At 39.9% G+C, this 18,378-nt stretch overlaps 1 protein-coding gene across 1 annotated transcript in view; it reads left to right on the top strand.

Moving 5' to 3' along the window:
* LOC143975852 (atrial natriuretic peptide receptor 1-like) overlaps window positions 1-18,378 on the top strand; it is a 294,297-nt gene that overhangs the window by 243,643 nt on the left and 32,276 nt on the right. The window contains exons 19-21 of the mRNA XM_077478411.1: window positions 3,914-4,053; window positions 4,766-4,918; window positions 9,962-10,060. Of these exons, the coding sequence (XP_077334537.1) occupies window positions 3,914-4,053; window positions 4,766-4,918; window positions 9,962-10,060 (392 nt within the window). The remainder of the gene's footprint in view (window positions 1-3,913; window positions 4,054-4,765; window positions 4,919-9,961; window positions 10,061-18,378) is intronic.

Below are 18,378 nucleotides of genomic sequence, written 5' to 3'. Positions count from 1 at the left end.
AAACAGACCGAAAATTCTGTAAAAAAATGAATTTTTCTTCGTTTCTGTTATAAAATTTAGCAGATTAGTAATTTTTCTTCATACATTTTGGCCAAAATTTATACTACTACATATCTTTGGTAAAATATTTTAAACAAATTGGTGGATATTATTTGGTCTTTGTGAAAGTTATAGCGTCCACAAGCTATGGTGCCAATATCTGAAAATCGATCACACCTGAAGTACTGACGGCCTATTTCAATTCTTGAGACCCTAACATGCTATAAAAGTACAAATACCCCCCAAATGACCCCTTTTTGGAAAGAAGACATTCCAAGGTATTTAGTAAGAGGCATGATGAGTTTTTTGAAGTTGTCATTTTTTCCCACAATTCTTTGCAAAATCAAGATTTTTTTTACTTTTTTTTTTCCACAAAATTTTCATATTATCAGTTTATTTCTCACACACAGCATATGCATACTACAAATTACACCCCAAAACACATTCTGCTATTACTCCCGAGTATGGCAATACCACATATGTGAGACTTTTACACAGCGTGGCCACATACAGAGGCCCAACATGCAGGGAGCACCAGCAGGTGTTCTGGAGCACCCAGGACAATTCTGACATTTCTCTCCTACATGTAAAAATCATAATTTATTTGCTAGAAAATTACATAGAACCCCAAAACATTATATATGTTTTTTTAGCAAAGACCCTAGAGAACACAATGGTGGTCGTTACAATTTTTTATCTCACACGGTATTTGCGCAGCAATTTTTGGAATGCGTTTTTTTGGGGAAAAAAACAGTTTCGTGCTTAAAAAATAACAGTAACGTTAGCCCAATTTTTGCATAATATGAAAGATAAAGTTATGCTAAGTAAATAGATACCTAACATGTCACTATTCAAAATTGCACGCATAGGCGACACTTTAAATTTTTTTACTGGTTACATGTTTTGAGTTACAGAGAAGGTCTAGGGCTAGAATTATTGCTCTTGCTCTAACGTTCACAGCGATACCTCACATGTGTGGTTTGAACACCGTTTTCATATGTGGGCGGGACTTACATATGCGTTCGCTTCTGCATGCGAGCACTTGGGGACAGGGGAGCTTTAAAAAAAATCTTTTTTTTATTGTTCATTTTACTTTATTTATTTTAGTTTGATATTTTTTTCCCCAAAAATAAATGTTTTGATCACTTGTATTCCTATTACAAGGAATGTAAACATCCCTTGTAATAGGAATATGGCATGACAGGTCCTCTTTACAGTGAGATATGGGGTCAGTAAGACCCCACATCTCACCTCTAGGCTGGGAAGCCTGAAATAAAAAAATAAAAAAAGAAGATTCTGGCTTTGATCATATTGGCGAGTCGGTAGAAGCACCGGAGGGCGGCGGGAGGGGGGGGGGGGGACGTCTATGGCTGGGTATTGCAGGGTATCGCCGAGTATGGCTGGGTATCTCAGAGTATGGCTGGGTATGGCAATTTATGGCAGAGTATTGGCAGGGTATTGCAGAGTATAGGCGGGTATTGCAGAGTATTGGTAGGGTATTGCAGAGTATTGGCTGGTATTGCAGAGTATTGGTAGGGTATTGCAGAGTATTGGCTGGTATTACAGAGTATTGGTAGGGTATTGCAGAGTATTGGCAGGGTATTGCAGTGTATTAGCAGGGTATTGCAGTGTATTGGCAGGGTATTGCAGAGTATTGGCTGGTATTGCAGAGTATTGCAGAGTATTGGCAGGGTATTGCAGAGTATTGGTAGGGTATTGCAGAGTATTGGCTGGTATTGCAGAGTATTGGCTGGTATTGCAGAGTATTGGTAGGGTATTGCCGAGTATTGGCTGGTATTGCAGAGTATTGGTAGGGTATTGCAGAGTATTGGCATTGCAGAGTATTGGCAGGGTTTTGCAGAGTATTGGCAGGTATTTGGGTATTGCAGAGTATTGGCAGGTATTGCAGAGTATTGGCAGGGAATTGAGGGGTTAAATTCGGTGAGCAGCGATGTGGGCACTGCAGATGCAGCCCACAGCACTGCTGACACCGATCTCTTCCCCCTCCGCTGTACCGATCGGTTTGTTTGCAAGTGATCACTCCGTCATTTGACGGAGCGATCACGTGGTAAACAGCCGCGATGAGCCACGGATGCTCTCGAGTGCGCGCCCCAGGGGACGCGCGAAAGCAGAATTCTGGGAGAACGTCATATGACGGCCTCCCAGAGTTAAGAAACCGCCCTGTAGCTGTCTTTCGGCTATGGGGCGGTTGTTAAGTGGTTAAATAATGCTCCACCCCTCAGTCTTTCTCAAACCCTTCCAACCCCTTCCTGTTACATTTTCTAATTTCACCATTTTGTTAACCCTTTGTTGTCTCTCCTTGCACACTGTCATGCCCGGCCCTGCACTACTTTCTTCTTTTCTTTCCGTTTCGGCCCTCATTCTACCCTCTATGTGAAATAAGGTGAAAGAGCTATTATTTAAGCAAAAGACATGGGTGTGAGTGTGAAATATCTTTACATCCAACACATTTTGGGAATTCTCTAAATTGCCAAAGGAGGTTTCATCCTGGCATAAGGCATCGGCTAAGGGTGTGCACTTCAGAATTACAAGTACATAGTGTTAAAGCGGTAGCCTGCTTTGGTATTTTTGCATACAGGTAAGCCTATAATAAGGCTTACCTGTAGGTAAAATGAATATCTCCTAAACATGCACTATTTAGGAGATATTCACCCTGAATGCAGTCGGTGACGTCACCAGTGCCAGACCTTCAGAGCTTTGTGCCGGAACCGAGTGCTCCCGCACATGTGCGGGAGTGACGTCATCGCAACTTCGGACATTTACACCAATGGAGCCCACGAACCTGGAAGAAAGACCAGGGCAGACATGAGCCTTCTCGGCGGTGACAACACACCACTGGAGGGCTTCATTCCAAGGTAAGTATTTCCTAATGAGCTAGTATGCCATGCACATAGCACACTGGTTTCTGTGAGATATCACACTTTGTGTGCTTCAATTAATTATGTACTATTTGAGGGAATATATTTGCTATAAAGAAAACAAATATACACTTAACATATAAAAATAATAGAACTATGATAAAAATCATATATACCAATGTTAAAGCTGAAATTTAATCTGCTAATACAGTATATTACATATCCTGTTTTTTCTTTCCCCCTCCTCACCAACATGCTAATGACATTCTGTTTTCCTTACATGTGTTATTTTAGACCCAGTGATTAAACTGGGTCTTTGTGCTTCCCTATGAAATGCAAGAAGATCATGACTGGTGGGAGGGGCTAGCAGGGTGCTGTACATAGCTTCTGAAAACATCCCAGCACCCTGCCTAAGTACTCCTCTCAAGAGCCTTCAGTCCTGATGCAAGCAATGGGCTGACTCCTGGGAGGAGTTATGCAAATAAAAAATTGGCAGTCAAAAATGGGTGGATGTCAGTCAGGAGGAGCAAGCATTCTTAGGTAGAATGTATTTGCATGTAGACTCTGCTATGTAGACTCCCCTAAGTATCAACCAAATGTAATGCTGAACCTCAGTGATTGAAAGATTTGAATGAAAGGAGAGGGCCAGGGATATCAGGGTGGGGAGAAGGACAGGAATGATTTTAGACATCTTTAGGCAGGAAATAAAGCCCAATCTGACTTGCCGCAGCTCTCTATGCACACTGTGAAAAGCTCACAGTGTGTGGGAAAGATCAGTTTAAGCATTTTTTTTGAGACAGGAGAGGAGCCTGCACAACTGCACAAGACTGAAGGTAAAGCTAGATTTGACCTTTAATTGAGAGCAACCTACTGATATTGGATAGGAATATTTTCCTCATTTCCCCCATAGGTGAAACACTATGAATCTTTTCTCTATTCAAAATGTAATGTATGCAGGCATTTGCTAAATCTATTGCATTTGTTTCCCTCCTTAGTGACATTGTGGGGTTCACTCATTTGTCCAGCACCAGTACACCGTACCAGGTGGTAGATTTCCTCAATAAACTCTACACAACCTTTGATGACATTATTGACAACTATGACGTCTATAAAGTGGAGACGATAGGCGATGCCTGTAAGTGCTGGAATGCCCTAATGTTTTTGTAGCCATCCTATGTGATCATTTTCTGTGTAGTTGCTGCATCGAAAACCATTTTAAAATTATTTTTACCTGTGCCACAGTTCAGAAGGTACTGTACTGCATGTATAAAAAATGTTGGATGTGCCTACATCACCCACAGAAACTATATTCATGCTTTCTATAACATCACCGTCCTTACAAACAATTTTAATTTACAATCCAAATGGTCAAGAAACATATATTTATGAGGCCTCTTAAAAAAAATCATTTATTGAAAAAGGAAAAAAAAAAAGAAGGCACAACACATATATTCCTATATAATAGGTGTGTAAGATCTGATTTCCTTGTAGCACTCTTGTCCAGCCAATTGAGCATTGGGCAATTTCTGCATCTCAGTTCCCACTAACACCACTGATCTTTTTAGCCATCTCTAAGGAGGTAATTCTTCCCAATGACCACAAGTGTAAGGACCATTTTTCCAGATGACCATCACACATGTATCATGAGTTGTAGATTTCTAATTTTTAGCAGGGGTTCCCTGAGACCGGAGAACTATGTCAAGGGTTCCTGTGTTGAAAATGTTGAGAAAGGCTGTGCTATGCCATTAGAGAGCACATTAGAGTTATGCTTACTGTATACTACTATTATTCTCTCTAGAATGCCATCTTTGTGTTTTACATATACAATTCATATGTTTTCTTTTAAGACATGGTTGTTTCTGGAGTGCCTCAAGAGAATGGTATTTACCACGCCAGTGAAATTGCAAGCATGGCTCTAGATCTAGTTGCTGTATGCAAGACATTTCGAATTCCTCATAAGCCAACCACTCAGCTTAGGATCCGTGCTGGAATTCATTCTGGTATGTTATGCCACTCCACCAAACTTATTGATTACTATACTGAATGGACACTTACTATTAACAATTAAAGTGGGACACTAAGGAGTGATACTAATATTGTTGGGCCTTTATTTAGCAAAGTATATAAGAAAAACAGAGAAAGGGTGAAGTGTCAATTATTGTCATGTCGTATTTTATCATTACATTCCTTGTCTATGTTATTTCCAAAATTAAGAATCCAATAGCTTAACAGATGTATGTTTAGGAGGTGGGTAAACATTAACATGTTTTCCATTAAATATAAGAGACAATTCAAGCCCTGAGCCTAAAACAGAACTAGACCAGTTGAATGATAACTGTTAAAGATACTAGCATTAGCTCTCAACTGAACTATCAAGCTCTCAAATGGTTGGTATTATAACTGATGTGCACCATAACAACTACAGAGATGGTATCTTCCTTAGCTGTAACAGATAGGAGGGTTTAGTTCCACTTAGTGGTGTGGACAATTATAAAGTGTGCCTCTGTAATAAATGAAAGGCATATTAAGGGTGTTATCTTTGGGGCTGGAACATTTGAACTTAAAGACTAAGTTTGGTGTAATTAAACTGTATTAGCCACTGAAACATGCGATTTGGCCTCATAGTCCAAAAGAAATGTTACAAAAAGTGAAGAGAGAAGGGAATAGTAATCTTCCAACAGCAGTTGTGTTAAGGCCTGGATTTGAACCCAGGACCTTTGGGTGTCTGGCTGTAACTCTTCTCACTGAGCTACCTGAGATGCTGGACCCTGTGGTGCCTGATCCATTGGACAATCGTGCCTTGTTTGTTGCTGAACCTTGAACTCTTTGCTCCTCCCATGAACTTCCTGATTTCAGCCATGTCTCTGCACTTCCTGTTTACCATATTATTGTCTTATCTCCAGCTAGTATCCCACTCCTGGCTTCCCTGCTGCTGTCCATATTTGCTTCCACTCGTTATTGACTCTTGGCTTGGTCCTCGACTACGCTTCTGCCTGATCCCAACCTGTAACTACTTGATTGTGACACAGTGGTGTAGTGGTTAGCACTCTCACCTAGCAGTAAAAAGGTGTTGCTGGTTCATATCCCAACCATGGTACTACCTGCCTGGAGTTTGCATGTTCTCCCTGTGTCCTGCATGAGTTTCCTACTCACATTGCAGTTAATTGGCTTCTGTCCAAAATTGGCCCTAGTATATGAATGGGGACCTTGGATTGTGGGCTCCTTGAGGGTAGGGACTGATGTAACGGGATAGGGACAATTGTAGACACCTCACTCAGGGTGGACTGGTGTCTTTATTCAACCTTACTATGTAACTATTACTGACCTTTTGGCTTATTTACTGACTATGCTTCTGTTTGATCCCTACCTGCTTATCCGCTTCTGGACCCTGGCTACTGGACCTCCTGGTGGGGCAATCCCGAGGATCATGACCTGATGTTAACATGCAGAAAAATCAGTCTCCACCACCAGGAGCTCTGGTGAACACCGGATAGTACTTACAGCACTTCACCTTTTCCACATTTTGTTATGTTATAGCCTTATTCCAAAATGGATTACATTTGCCATGACACTCAAAACTGAGCTCAGGTGCAGCCTCTTTCCACTGGTCATCCTTGAGATGTTTCTACAACTTGTCTGGAGTCCACCTGTGGTAAATTCGGTGGATTGGACATGATTTAGAAAGGCACAAATCTGTCTATATAAGGTCCCACAGTTAACAGTGCATGTCAGAGCACAAACTAAGCCATGAAGTCAAAGGAATTGTCTGCAGACCTCCAAGACAGGATTGTATCGAGGAACCGGTCTGGGGAAGACAGAAAATGTTCTCCATCATCCATAAATGGAAGAAGTTTGGATCCACCAGGACTCTTCCTAGAGAGGGCCGCCCTGGCCAATCTGAGCGATCATGGGGAGAAAGGCCTTAGTCAGGGAGGTAAGTAAGAACGCAATGGTCACTCTGATAGAGCTCCAGAGTTTCTCTGTGGAGAGAGAAGAACCTTCCAGAAGAACAACCATCTCTGCAGCACTCCACCAATCAGGCCTGAATGGTAGAGTGGCCAGACAGAAGCCACTCTTTAGTAAAAGGCACACGACAGTCCGCTTGAAGTTTGCCAAAATGCACCTGAAGTACTCCCAGACCATGAGACAAAAAATGTTCTGTTCTGATGAAGCAAAGATTGAACTCTTTGGCTTGAATGGCAAGTGTCATGTCTGGAGGAAATGAGTCACTTCTCATCACCTGGCCAATACCATCCCTACAGTGAAACATGGTGGTGGCAGCATCATGCTGTGGGGATGTTTTTCAGTGGCAGGAACTGGGAGTACAGTCAGGATTGAGGGAAAGACATCCTTGATGAAAACCTGCTCCAGAGCACTCTGGACCTCAGACTGGGGCAAAGGTTCATCTTTCAAAAGGACAACGACCCCAAGCACACGCCAAGATAACAAAGGAATGGCTATGAGACAACTCTGTGAATCTCTGGAGAGATCAGAAAAATTATGAACCTGATGAAGCTTGAGAGATTCTGCAAAGAAGAATAGGAGAAACTGCCCAAAAATAGGTGTGTCAAGCTTGTAGCATCATACTCAAAAAAGACTTGAGGCTGTAATTGGTGCAAAAAGTGCTTCAACAAAGTATTAAGCAAAGGCTGTGAATACTTACAGTATCTCACAAAAGTGAGTACACCCCTCACATCTTTGTAAATATTTTATTATACCTTTTCATGTGACAACACTGAAGAAATTACACTTTGCTACAATGTAAAGTAATGAGTGTACAGCTTGTATAACAGTGTAAATTTGATGTTCCCCAAAATAACTCAACACACAGCCATTAATGTCTAAACCATTAGCAACAAAAGTGAGTACACCCCTAAGTGAAAATGTCCAAATTGGACTTAAAGTGTCAATATTTTGTGTAACCACCATTATTTTCCAGCACTGCCTTAACCCTCTTGGGCAAGGAGTTCACCAGAGCCTCACAGTTTGCCACTGGAGTCCTCTTTCTCTCCTCCATAATGACATCACAGAGCTGGTGGATGTTAGAGACCTTGCACTCCTCCACCTTCCATTTGAGGATGCCCTACAGATGCTCAATAGGGTTTAGGTCTTAAGCTTCTTTATTAAAGCAGTGGTCATCTTGGAGGTGTGTTTGGGGTCGTTATTATGTTGAAATACTGCCCTGTGGCCCAGTTTCCGAAGGGCGGGGATCATGCTCTGCTTCAGTATGTCACAGTACATGTTGGCATTCATGGCTCCCTCAATGAACTGTAGCTCCCCAGTTCCAGCAGCACTCATGCAGCCCCAGACCATGTCATTCCCACCACCATGCTTGACTGTAGGCAAGACACACATGTCTTTGTACTCCTCACCTGGTTGCTGCCATGCTTGATACCATCTGAACCAAATAAGTTTATCCTGGTCTGATCAGATCACAGGATATGGCTCCAGTAATCCATGTCTTTAGCCTGCTTGACTTCAGCAAACTGGTTGCGGGCTTTCTTTTGCATCATCTTTAGAAGAGGCTTCCTTCTGGGACAACAGCCATGCAGACCAATTTGATTCAGTATGCGGCATATGGTCTTAGCACTGACAGGCTGACCCTCCACCTCTTCACCTCTGCAGCAATGCTGGTAGCACTAATACATCTATTTCTCAAAGACAACCTTTGGATATGACGCTGAGCATGTGCACTGTATGGTCTTGGCCACCGTGCTGCAGCTCATTTTCAGGGTCTTTGCAATTTTCTTATAGGCTAGGCCATCTTTATGTAGAGCAACAATTCTTTTTTTCAGATCCTCAGAGTTCTTTGTCATGAGGTGCAATGTTGAACTTCCAATGACCAGTATGAGAGAGTAAGAGCGATAACACCAAATTTAACACATCTGCTCCCTATTTACTCCTGAGACCTTGTAACTGTAATGAGTCACATGACACCGGGGAGGAAGAATGACTAATTGTGCCCAATTTGGACATTTTCACTTAGAGGTGTACTCACTTTTGTTGCCAGCGGTTTAGACATTAATGGCTGTGTGTTGAGTTATTTTGAGGGGACAGCAAATTTGCACTGTTATACAAACTGTAGACTCACTGCTTTACATTTTAGCAAAGTGTTATTTCGTCAGTGTTGTCACATGAAAAGATATAATAAAATATGTACACAAAAGTGAGGGGTGTACTCACTTTTGTGAGATACTGTATGTACATGTGATTTTTTTTTTCGTTTTGAATTTTTAATAAATTTGCAAAGATTTCAAACAAACTTCTTTCAAGTTGTCATTATGGGGTATTGTTTGTAGAATTTTTGGGAAAATAACGAATGCAATACATTTTGGAAAAAGGCTGTGACATAACAAAATGTGGAAAAAGTGCTATGAATACTTTCCGAGTGCACTGTAGACTCCGCACATCAGATGAGCTCACGTCTTCTGCCAGGATGACCTGCCTGTGTATATCTCGCTGGTTCCTGTGTGAGCTTCTCACTGCTATAGCAACTGGTCTTCAAGCCTGACCCCTGATACATTGCAAGCTAGTAAGCTGACCAACAGCTGCATGCTAAACTGAATAAATTGTGTGGGTAATGCCTCACACAACTCTATGTAAGGTGAAATAGGGAAAACTCAGCACTGCCGAATTAATATGCACAGATTCAGTATTACCAACAAAATTTGTGTAATCGTGCTAATGAGGAACTTCAAGTTATAAGAAGAGAGGTTGAATAAGAATTTCAGCTAATTCACAATTTGGTACCAATACCTAGAGGTGAAAATGTAATGTGCCTTTATCATTTTATTTGAAATTATTCATCATCCCTGTGAAAGAATCCTTTTTATATTCAAGTCTACGATCAACTCATTATATGACCTGCAGCCTATTCTTTAGTAAGTTTAATGGTGATGTGTTATCCTGACAGGAGTTCTTGTTTAAGGGGTAAGTTTTGGCAGAGGCAGAGATAAATATATCCCTTTACTACCTTTTATTTTATTTTCTTGTCCCTTTACAAAACAACAAATTATCCAGTGTAATGTAAATGTTTCCTGCAGGACCTGTAGTTGCTGGAGTTGTTGGGACAAAAATGCCACGGTACTGCTTGTTTGGAGACACAGTGAACACAGCTTCGAGGATGGAATCGACAAGCGAAGGTAAATTTGGCTACAAGCCATGCATTTTATATCTTATCCTGCTGTAGGCATTACTTCTGGTCTTAAATGAAAACAACCCGATTATTTAAAATGATAACTTTTGTAATATCATAGACAGTTTAATGTTGTGTATTTTTTTTTCTTTTACAACTCAGTTTTCTAAATGGTTAATTGTTGCCAATAGTCAGACGGTAAGCCATATACTCTTACTGCAAGTTACCCAGGAATCCAGGCATACACTCTCAGTGGGGAAGATTGTCGTTGGCAACAACTCCAGTAAACATTCTTATCAGTCCTATTTCTTCTTGCCTGAATAGGATGTCAATGAATGTTACTATGTTTGTAGTGAATCACAAAATTACAAATCCTGTCCTGCATTACAGTAAAATATTGGTATTGTATAGGGCTGCCACTTTAAGACCAGTACTGGGTCACATTGTACCCTGTTTCCCCTAAAATAAGACCTAGTGTGATTGTCGGTGATAGCTGCAATAAAAGCCCTACCCCCAAATAAGCCCTAGTTAAAGTCCTTGTAGGTCTTCTTTTCAGGGTAGGGCTTATTTTTGAGGAAACAGAGTAGGGCTTATTTGGGTGGTAGGGCTTATATTGCGGCCAACACCAACAATCACGCTAGGTCTTATTTTAGGGGAAACGGTATGCATTTACTACAATATTGTTTGAACAGCATGTTTTTGTGTTTTATTCTCTTTTAGTAATGTACCCTGTGCAAAGGCTTGTTCACACCAGCGAGCATATTTTACCACAATCACTGATATGCACTGTGAAAGAAGTGGTCCTAAAGCATTGTACGGTGCATAGAAAACAATCAGCTTCCAGGTTTTATTGTCGAAGCTTGTAAAGGGTTTACAACCACTTTAACCTAAAGGTAAGCCTAGATTAAGGCTTGCCTTTAGGTGCAAGAAATATCTCCCAAACCTAAAAGTTTTAGGAGATATTCGCAGAAATAGTGGTACGGATGTCTGCGGTGCATGCGCCGTAGACATCGGGCGCAAGCGCACTGATCATGCCGTTTCTAACGGCGATCATGCTGTTAGTGGCGGCACCAGCGCGCATCCGCGGAAGTGATGTCAACGCAGCTCCGGGATAGATAGCGGGGTCGGTGGAGGCGAACGAGGGCTGATGCGGGGGCTTCGACCTCAGGTAAGTAATTCATAATGAGCTAGTATGCTATGCATACTAGCTCATTATGCCTTTGTCATGCAGGGTATATTTTTTTTTTCAGAGGCTTTACTTCATCTTTAAGGCTGCTTTCACACTGGGGCAGCAGGTTCATTAGCAGTAAAGTGCTGCTAGTTTTAGCGGCGCTTTACCATTGTTTTATTAGCGCTTTTCGGGCGCTAGCGGGCATTTTTAATGGTACGTACACACGACCAGACTTTCCGGCAGACTAGGTCCGGCGGTCTTCCCGACTGACTTTCGTCGGAGTTCCGACGGACTTTCTGAATGAACGGACTTGGCCACACACAATCAAACCAAATTCGGACGGATTTGAACGTGATGATGTACGACCAGACTAGAATAAGGAAGTTCATAGCCAGTAGCCAATAGCTGCCCTAGTGTCGGTTTTCGTCCGTCGGACTAGCATACAGACGAGAGGATTTCTCCATAAACTGGGTCCGGCGGAGTTCCGGCGGAAAATTTTGAAACATGTTCTATTTCTAAAGTCCGTCAGATTTTTGGACAGCAAAGGTCCGATGGAGCCCACACACAATAGAATTGTCCAACGGATTCGTTCCGTCGCAGCTTTGCTGTCAAAAAGTCCGGTTGTGTGTACGCAGCATAACCGCATGCTAGCAGCTGAAGAAAGGCCCATTCATTCCAATGAGCAGAGGCTGTGTATGAGCACTGTATACAGCGCTCCTTCACCGCCCCAAAGATGCTTTTTTCTCATCCCGCTAGCACACCTCCCCAGTGTGAAAGCACTCAGCTTTCACATTTGGGAGGCATGAGAGACAGTTTTCAGATGCTTTACATGAGCTATTTTTAGCACTAAAATGCCTGAAAACTGCCTCAGTGACAAAGGGGCCTAATTTAACAAGTTAGAAGTTTGCTTACTATGCACAGTAGCACCCGATTCAGAGTGCACCAGTTCTCCCCTATACAGTTGAAGGCAAATTGCCTTGTCATTGCATTGGGACTTCGCTGGGCATGGCTGCCTAATGCATATGGTGTGAATAAGTGTCAGAGTGACATTTAACAATAGTACCAGGGTCTCATCCTGCCCTGGCTTACCAAACCTCATATTCCATAGATCCTATATTAGTATAAGAATATGAAAACAACATATGGCATGAGCAGTAAAATCTGTAAAGATTTTAGTAAAGTAAAAAAAGTACTGGCCATTTACATATAGTGTTAGCATGGACCATGTGGAAATTCAGCGTAAGGCCGGCCATACACGGTGCACATTTCTTTCCTACAACCACCAGTTGTAGGAAAGAAACTCGCACAATTTTCCCATCAACACAGACAGTGCTGACAGGGGAATCAGTAATTGTCTTCTCTCAGCAAGAGGGGCGGGGAGCCATCCCCGCTGGGAGAAGACAGTGATCATAGCTAGTGGCTATAGCAGCCGCTTGTAATAATCGGAAGCAAATCCAGCAGGCTGGTTTACTCAAGTTGATTGATCAATCAGCTTGGTACATTCAGCCCGCCCATTAACAATTCGAATCATGTATGGCCGACCTAAGTCAAAACAAAGTGGAGACACACTCTAACCAAATGAATATGTAAATATTGCTCTGTAAATATTGCTGTGTAAACAAATAACTATGTGCAGCTTCAATAAACAATGATGTACTAGTAATCCTGTATGGGTAAATATGCGTAAGCGCAGTGCAATAACAAATCCTATATATAAGGTTATTAATTGCTATTCTCAATATATGAGTAATGAAATAATCAATTCCATATAATCAGGTGATAATAGCGATATAATAGTCCATTAGCTCAAATTCCACATTGAGTCCATCTGCCACTAAAGTATGTAAACAATGTATCCATCTGGATTCCTTTTGACGAATTGGTCTGATTTCATGGGACCCTCTCCATGGTTTCTTATATTTTCTATGCCCCAGAATATTAATTGTGAGGGATCCTTATTATGTACCTCTGTAAAATGTCTACTTATATTATGTTTTGGGAAGCCTTTATATATTTTTAGAACATGTTCCCTCATTCTAACCATTAGAGATCTTTTTGTTCTACCAACATACTGCAAATTGCAGCTACATTGTATAGCATACACCACCCCTTTCCGTGTGGCAACTAATAAAATCTCGAATGGGATAATTCTGTCCAGTGTGAGTGGATGTAAATGTATTTCTTTTAATTTGCGTTTTTTTCAAATGTCAGCAAAGCATTGTTTACAGCAGGCATATGCAATTAGCGGACCTCCAGCTGTTGCAGAACTACAAGTCCAATGAGGCATAGCAAGACTCTGACAGCCACAAGCATGACACCCAGAGGCAGAGGCATGATGGGAGTCCGCTGATGAAGTCCAATTAGGACGTAATGCATACGGAGGAACGGAGGTGACGTTACCCACAGCCACCGCTATATTGGTTTTTCATACTGTTTAACTAGGCACTAGGTTTATAGTGCCATACATGTGAGTTGTATTTTATTACTTTTATAAATAAATACGTTGAGACGGAGAGCACTATATATTGCTTTTTTATTACATGTGACATATGACATTGAATTGGAGCAGGTATATATTTCTGGTGCATATTGGGGCGTTGCATTTTATGTATATTATTATTTTTTAGCGCTGCATTTATCAGTTTTTTTGTTTTTTGCTTTTCCGCATGTGCCAGTGTTTCTTTATTTTTATTTTTTTTAATTTCTATATTTTTTTTTCAAAAAATATATGTTATGTAATCCATTTACATCAAGTATAAAAACATCCAGAACAATAAATGAAGTGGAACATAGCACTTTACGCAATAATTCGGTATATAATCCACAGGTTAGTGACAACCAACATATTGATGTTTTTAAAAAATTTGTTTTACAAGATCTAGATACACTGAAACCAAAAAAGACCTCGGATCCAATACATATCAAGAAAGGAATTCAAGCATTGACAAAAAGAAAATATATAGTAATACGGCCTTGCAGACAAAGGCGGTGGAGTGGTAATTCAATCATAAGAACAATATCAAAAAGAAATTATTCGACAATTGCAGGATGAATCCACATATGTTAAGTTGCTGGGCAATCCAACAACCCAGTATAATAAAGAATTAGAAAACTTAGTCCATTTGGGAACAAATAAGGAAATCTTGAGTAAAAAATAATCCAAATTCCTAATTCTGGAATCGTGCAGAATCCCTGTGATATACACAGTCCCGAAACTACATAAGGATAAAATAAATCCAACAGGAAGGCCCATTGTGAATGGGATCGAGTCTTTCACTTCAAGAATGGGACAATACCTGGACAACTTTATTCAACCAGCCGTAGAACAAACTAAGGAATACCTTAAAGATACCAAGCACGTTTTACAACTTTTAAAAGAAGTCCCCGTACTTGAAGGCAGATCGTTAATAGCCACAGCCGATGTTAAGTCATTATACACTATTGTACAACATCACCAGGCCTGTAATGCCACAAAATGGTTATTAATTGAATACACCACCCTCATATGCAAACAAAGGAATTTTTTTGTGAAGTGCGTTGAATTTTGCTGAAAATATAACTTTCTGGCATGCCCAAGCGTTCTATAAACAAATCACAGGCATAGCAATGGAAGCAAAATTTTCTCCGAGCATAACAAATGCATTTATGGCACAGTGGGAGGAGCGATTGATTTATGACAATCCCCCAATAGAATTAACCTTCTACAAGAGGTTCATAAATGATTTAATAATTGTATGGAACGGGAGTAGAGAAACATTGGAAAGTTTCTTATGCCAAGTTAATGATAATGATAAAAATATCAAACTGGTTTGGAATATTAGTGACAAGAACATCAATTATCTGGACTTGGATATCACCCCGGAAAGAAATAAAATAATCACAAAAATGCAAATATAGACGCTAATAGTTATCTATCAATGACTAGTTGTCATTTTAAACTTTGGCTATGGAACATTCCGAAAAGGCCAATTGGTCAGGATTAGAAGAAATTGTACGAATGAAGAAGATTACTCTCAAGCAGCCTTCCTAGGAAATAGATTTTTAAGTAAAGGTTATCCAGAAGATTTTAATAATAAACAAATTAAAACTGTAAAATCAATGGATAGAATAAAGATGCTACAAGGTTATAATCCAAATCAAATATAGATGCCCCGCCCATAGTTTTAGACTTTAATATACAGCACAAAGAAGTGGAAAAATTAATAAAGAAACACTGGCACATACTGAAAAGCGACAGACACTTGAAGCATATTTTACCATACAAACCCAATGTGGTGTATAAAAGAACCCTGACATTGAGAGACATGATAGTGAAAAATGTTGTGGAACCTCCACCAGGAAGCGGTTATACGTTTTTCACAGGGAAGGGATTTTATCCCTGTAAACAATCCTTTGCATGTCAACATTTGAAAAAAAACGCTATTTAAAATAAACAAATTTACATCCACTCACACTGGACAGAATTATCCCATTTGAGATTTTATTAGTTGCCACACGGAAGGGGTGGTGTATGTTATACAACGTAGCTGCAATTTGCAGTATGTTGGTAGAACAAAAAGATCTCTAAGCCCCTGTACACACGGTTGGAGATTTCGACAACCAAATCCGTCGGATTTTGCCCGTCGGATTTTGTCCGTTGGATCTTGTCCGAAACTGTTGCATACACACGGTCGGACTAAGTTGTCGAAAAATCCGATCTTTCAGAACGTGATGACGTAATTTCGTTACGATGGGACTACATTCAGGCTAGTAGCCAATAGCTTTGATGTAGGAATTTGATCTGAGCATGCGTGGCACTTGGTCCGATCAAAATTCTCTACACATGAGTATGTCCGATCGAACCAGTTGGTCGGGAAATATTTCCAACAAGTTGGAAATTTGGGTCCGATGGATATTCCGACTGAAACATTCCGATGCATACCACACACAGTCGGATTATCCGACAACACGGTCCGATAGGACACATTCCGACGGATTCTCCGATCGTGTGTACAAGGCTTAATGGTTAGAATGAGGGAACATGTTCAAAACATATATAAAGGCTTTCCAAAACATAATATAAGTAGACATAAGTAGACATTTTACAGAGGTACATAATAAGGATGCCTCACAATTAATATTCTGGGGCATAGACAAATATAAGAAACCATGGAGAGGGTACCATAAAATCAGATCAATTAGTCAAAAGGAATCCAGATGGATACATTCTTTACATATTTTAGTGCCAGATGGACTCAATGTGGAATTTGATCTTAATTGTTTTTTAAGCAATTTTTAAACCATTTTTATATTCACCACCTCTATACACCATTTTTCGTTTTTTTAACTATATATTTTTTACTTATTATTATCCACCCATATGAATTTAAACAAAATGTAGGATTGTTAAATATTTAGATATATCTATCTTTATTCTGGGGATAAGGTATCTTTATTAGATATACCCCACGCATATATCTTTTTAATTATATATTTTTATCTTCGGCTGTATCACTAAAAGATCGATATGCCCTATCTGATTTGTTTACCCATCAACAATATGGCCGCCGATACTAACACCATATAATATCATTTCTGTTTTTTCACCAACCAAAAATGACCGCGTCCATGTTGGAGACAGTTATCCAACAAAATGGTTGACGGAGCATTTCCTGTTCCATCATATAAAGCGACTGCGTTGTAGACGCTGATGAAGTCACGTGTTGTGACGCAATGCATAGGGAAGTAACCGGACTACGAGAAAACCTGAAGTGACGTAAAGAGGCGCCTGCAATGCCGTGAGAGATATCATCCTTTGTTGCTGGATCCAGGGGAGGCCCCAAACTACAGTGATCTCTGTGGCATTTTTTACCCATATTGAGGTAAGAATATAGAGAGCACTAAGTGGAGCACAGGAAGATCGCACATCGGAAAACACCCATTTTATTTTACACCGACTTTATTTTGATACTTTGTTGCACATAAGCACTTTTTGTACTCTTGCACCTTTATTATTATTTTTCAGATCTAATGGACTATTATATTGCTATTATCATCTGATTATATGGAATTTATTATTTCATTACTCATATACTGAGAATAGCCCAATATTTACCTTATATATAGGATTTGCTATTGCACTGCGTTTACGTATATACATATTTTTGTTTGATACTTTTTGCACTCTTGTACCTTTATTTCAGAGCTAATGGACTATTATATCGCTATTATCATCTGATTGTATGGAATTGATTATTTCAGTACTCATATATTGAGAATAGCCTATCATTTACCTTATATATAGGATTTGCTATTACACTGTGTTTATGTATATTTATATATACCTGTTTGATACTTTGTTGCACATAAGCACTTTTTGCACTCTTGCACCTTTATTTCAGAGCTAATAGACTATTATATCGCTATTTTCATCTGATTATATGGAATTGATTATTTAATTACTCATATATTGGGAATAGCAATTATTAACCTTATATATAGGATTTGTTATTGCACTGCGTTTACGCATATTTACCCATACAGGATTACTAGTACATCATTGTTTATTGAAGCTGCACATAGTTATTTGTTTGCACAGCAATATTTACAGAGCAATATTTACACATTAATTTTAAGATATACACAGCTGTTAATAAGTTTCACTTATCACTCTTTAAGTGCACTGTATACACTTTTCAGGTCTAGCAGCAATTTATTATTTACTATAAACATATTCACTCATTGTTCACTGTGATAGCGCGAGGGATCCCCCCATAATTGTATACACTCTAACCAAAACCATGTTAAAAAATAATAAGCAAACCTTGAAAAAATAAAACATAATAGGGCAAAGCCAAGAAATATAAATTCTTTGCTTATTCATGTCTTGAAGGCAACAGAAGGCACAAAATAAGCAAATTTGATAATGCTAAACAGATGTAACAAATGTAAGGACTGTATTAACATTTAGGGCCAGTTCACACCACATGCAGTCCAGTGCGTTTTTTTCTGCGTCACAAACGCATGGAAAGAAGATTATATGGTTTTCAATGGCATAGTTCACACCAGTGCTTGCAGTTCCACTGTGTTCCAGTTCCAGAAAAAAAAGTAAAATATGCTGAATTTTTCCTGCACTGAACTGTCCTGGAATGCTGTAAAATGCATCAAAAACGCAC

This window comes from Lithobates pipiens, unplaced genomic scaffold, assembly GCF_037356315.1.
Source record: "Lithobates pipiens isolate NorthernLeopardFrog02 unplaced genomic scaffold, aLitPip1_a1.2 Scaffold_13, whole genome shotgun sequence".
NCBI classification, from domain to species: Eukaryota; Metazoa; Chordata; class Amphibia; order Anura; family Ranidae; genus Lithobates; species Lithobates pipiens.
Note: the sequence above shows the minus strand (reverse complement) of the source record. Positions and strands in the feature narration are given on the sequence as shown.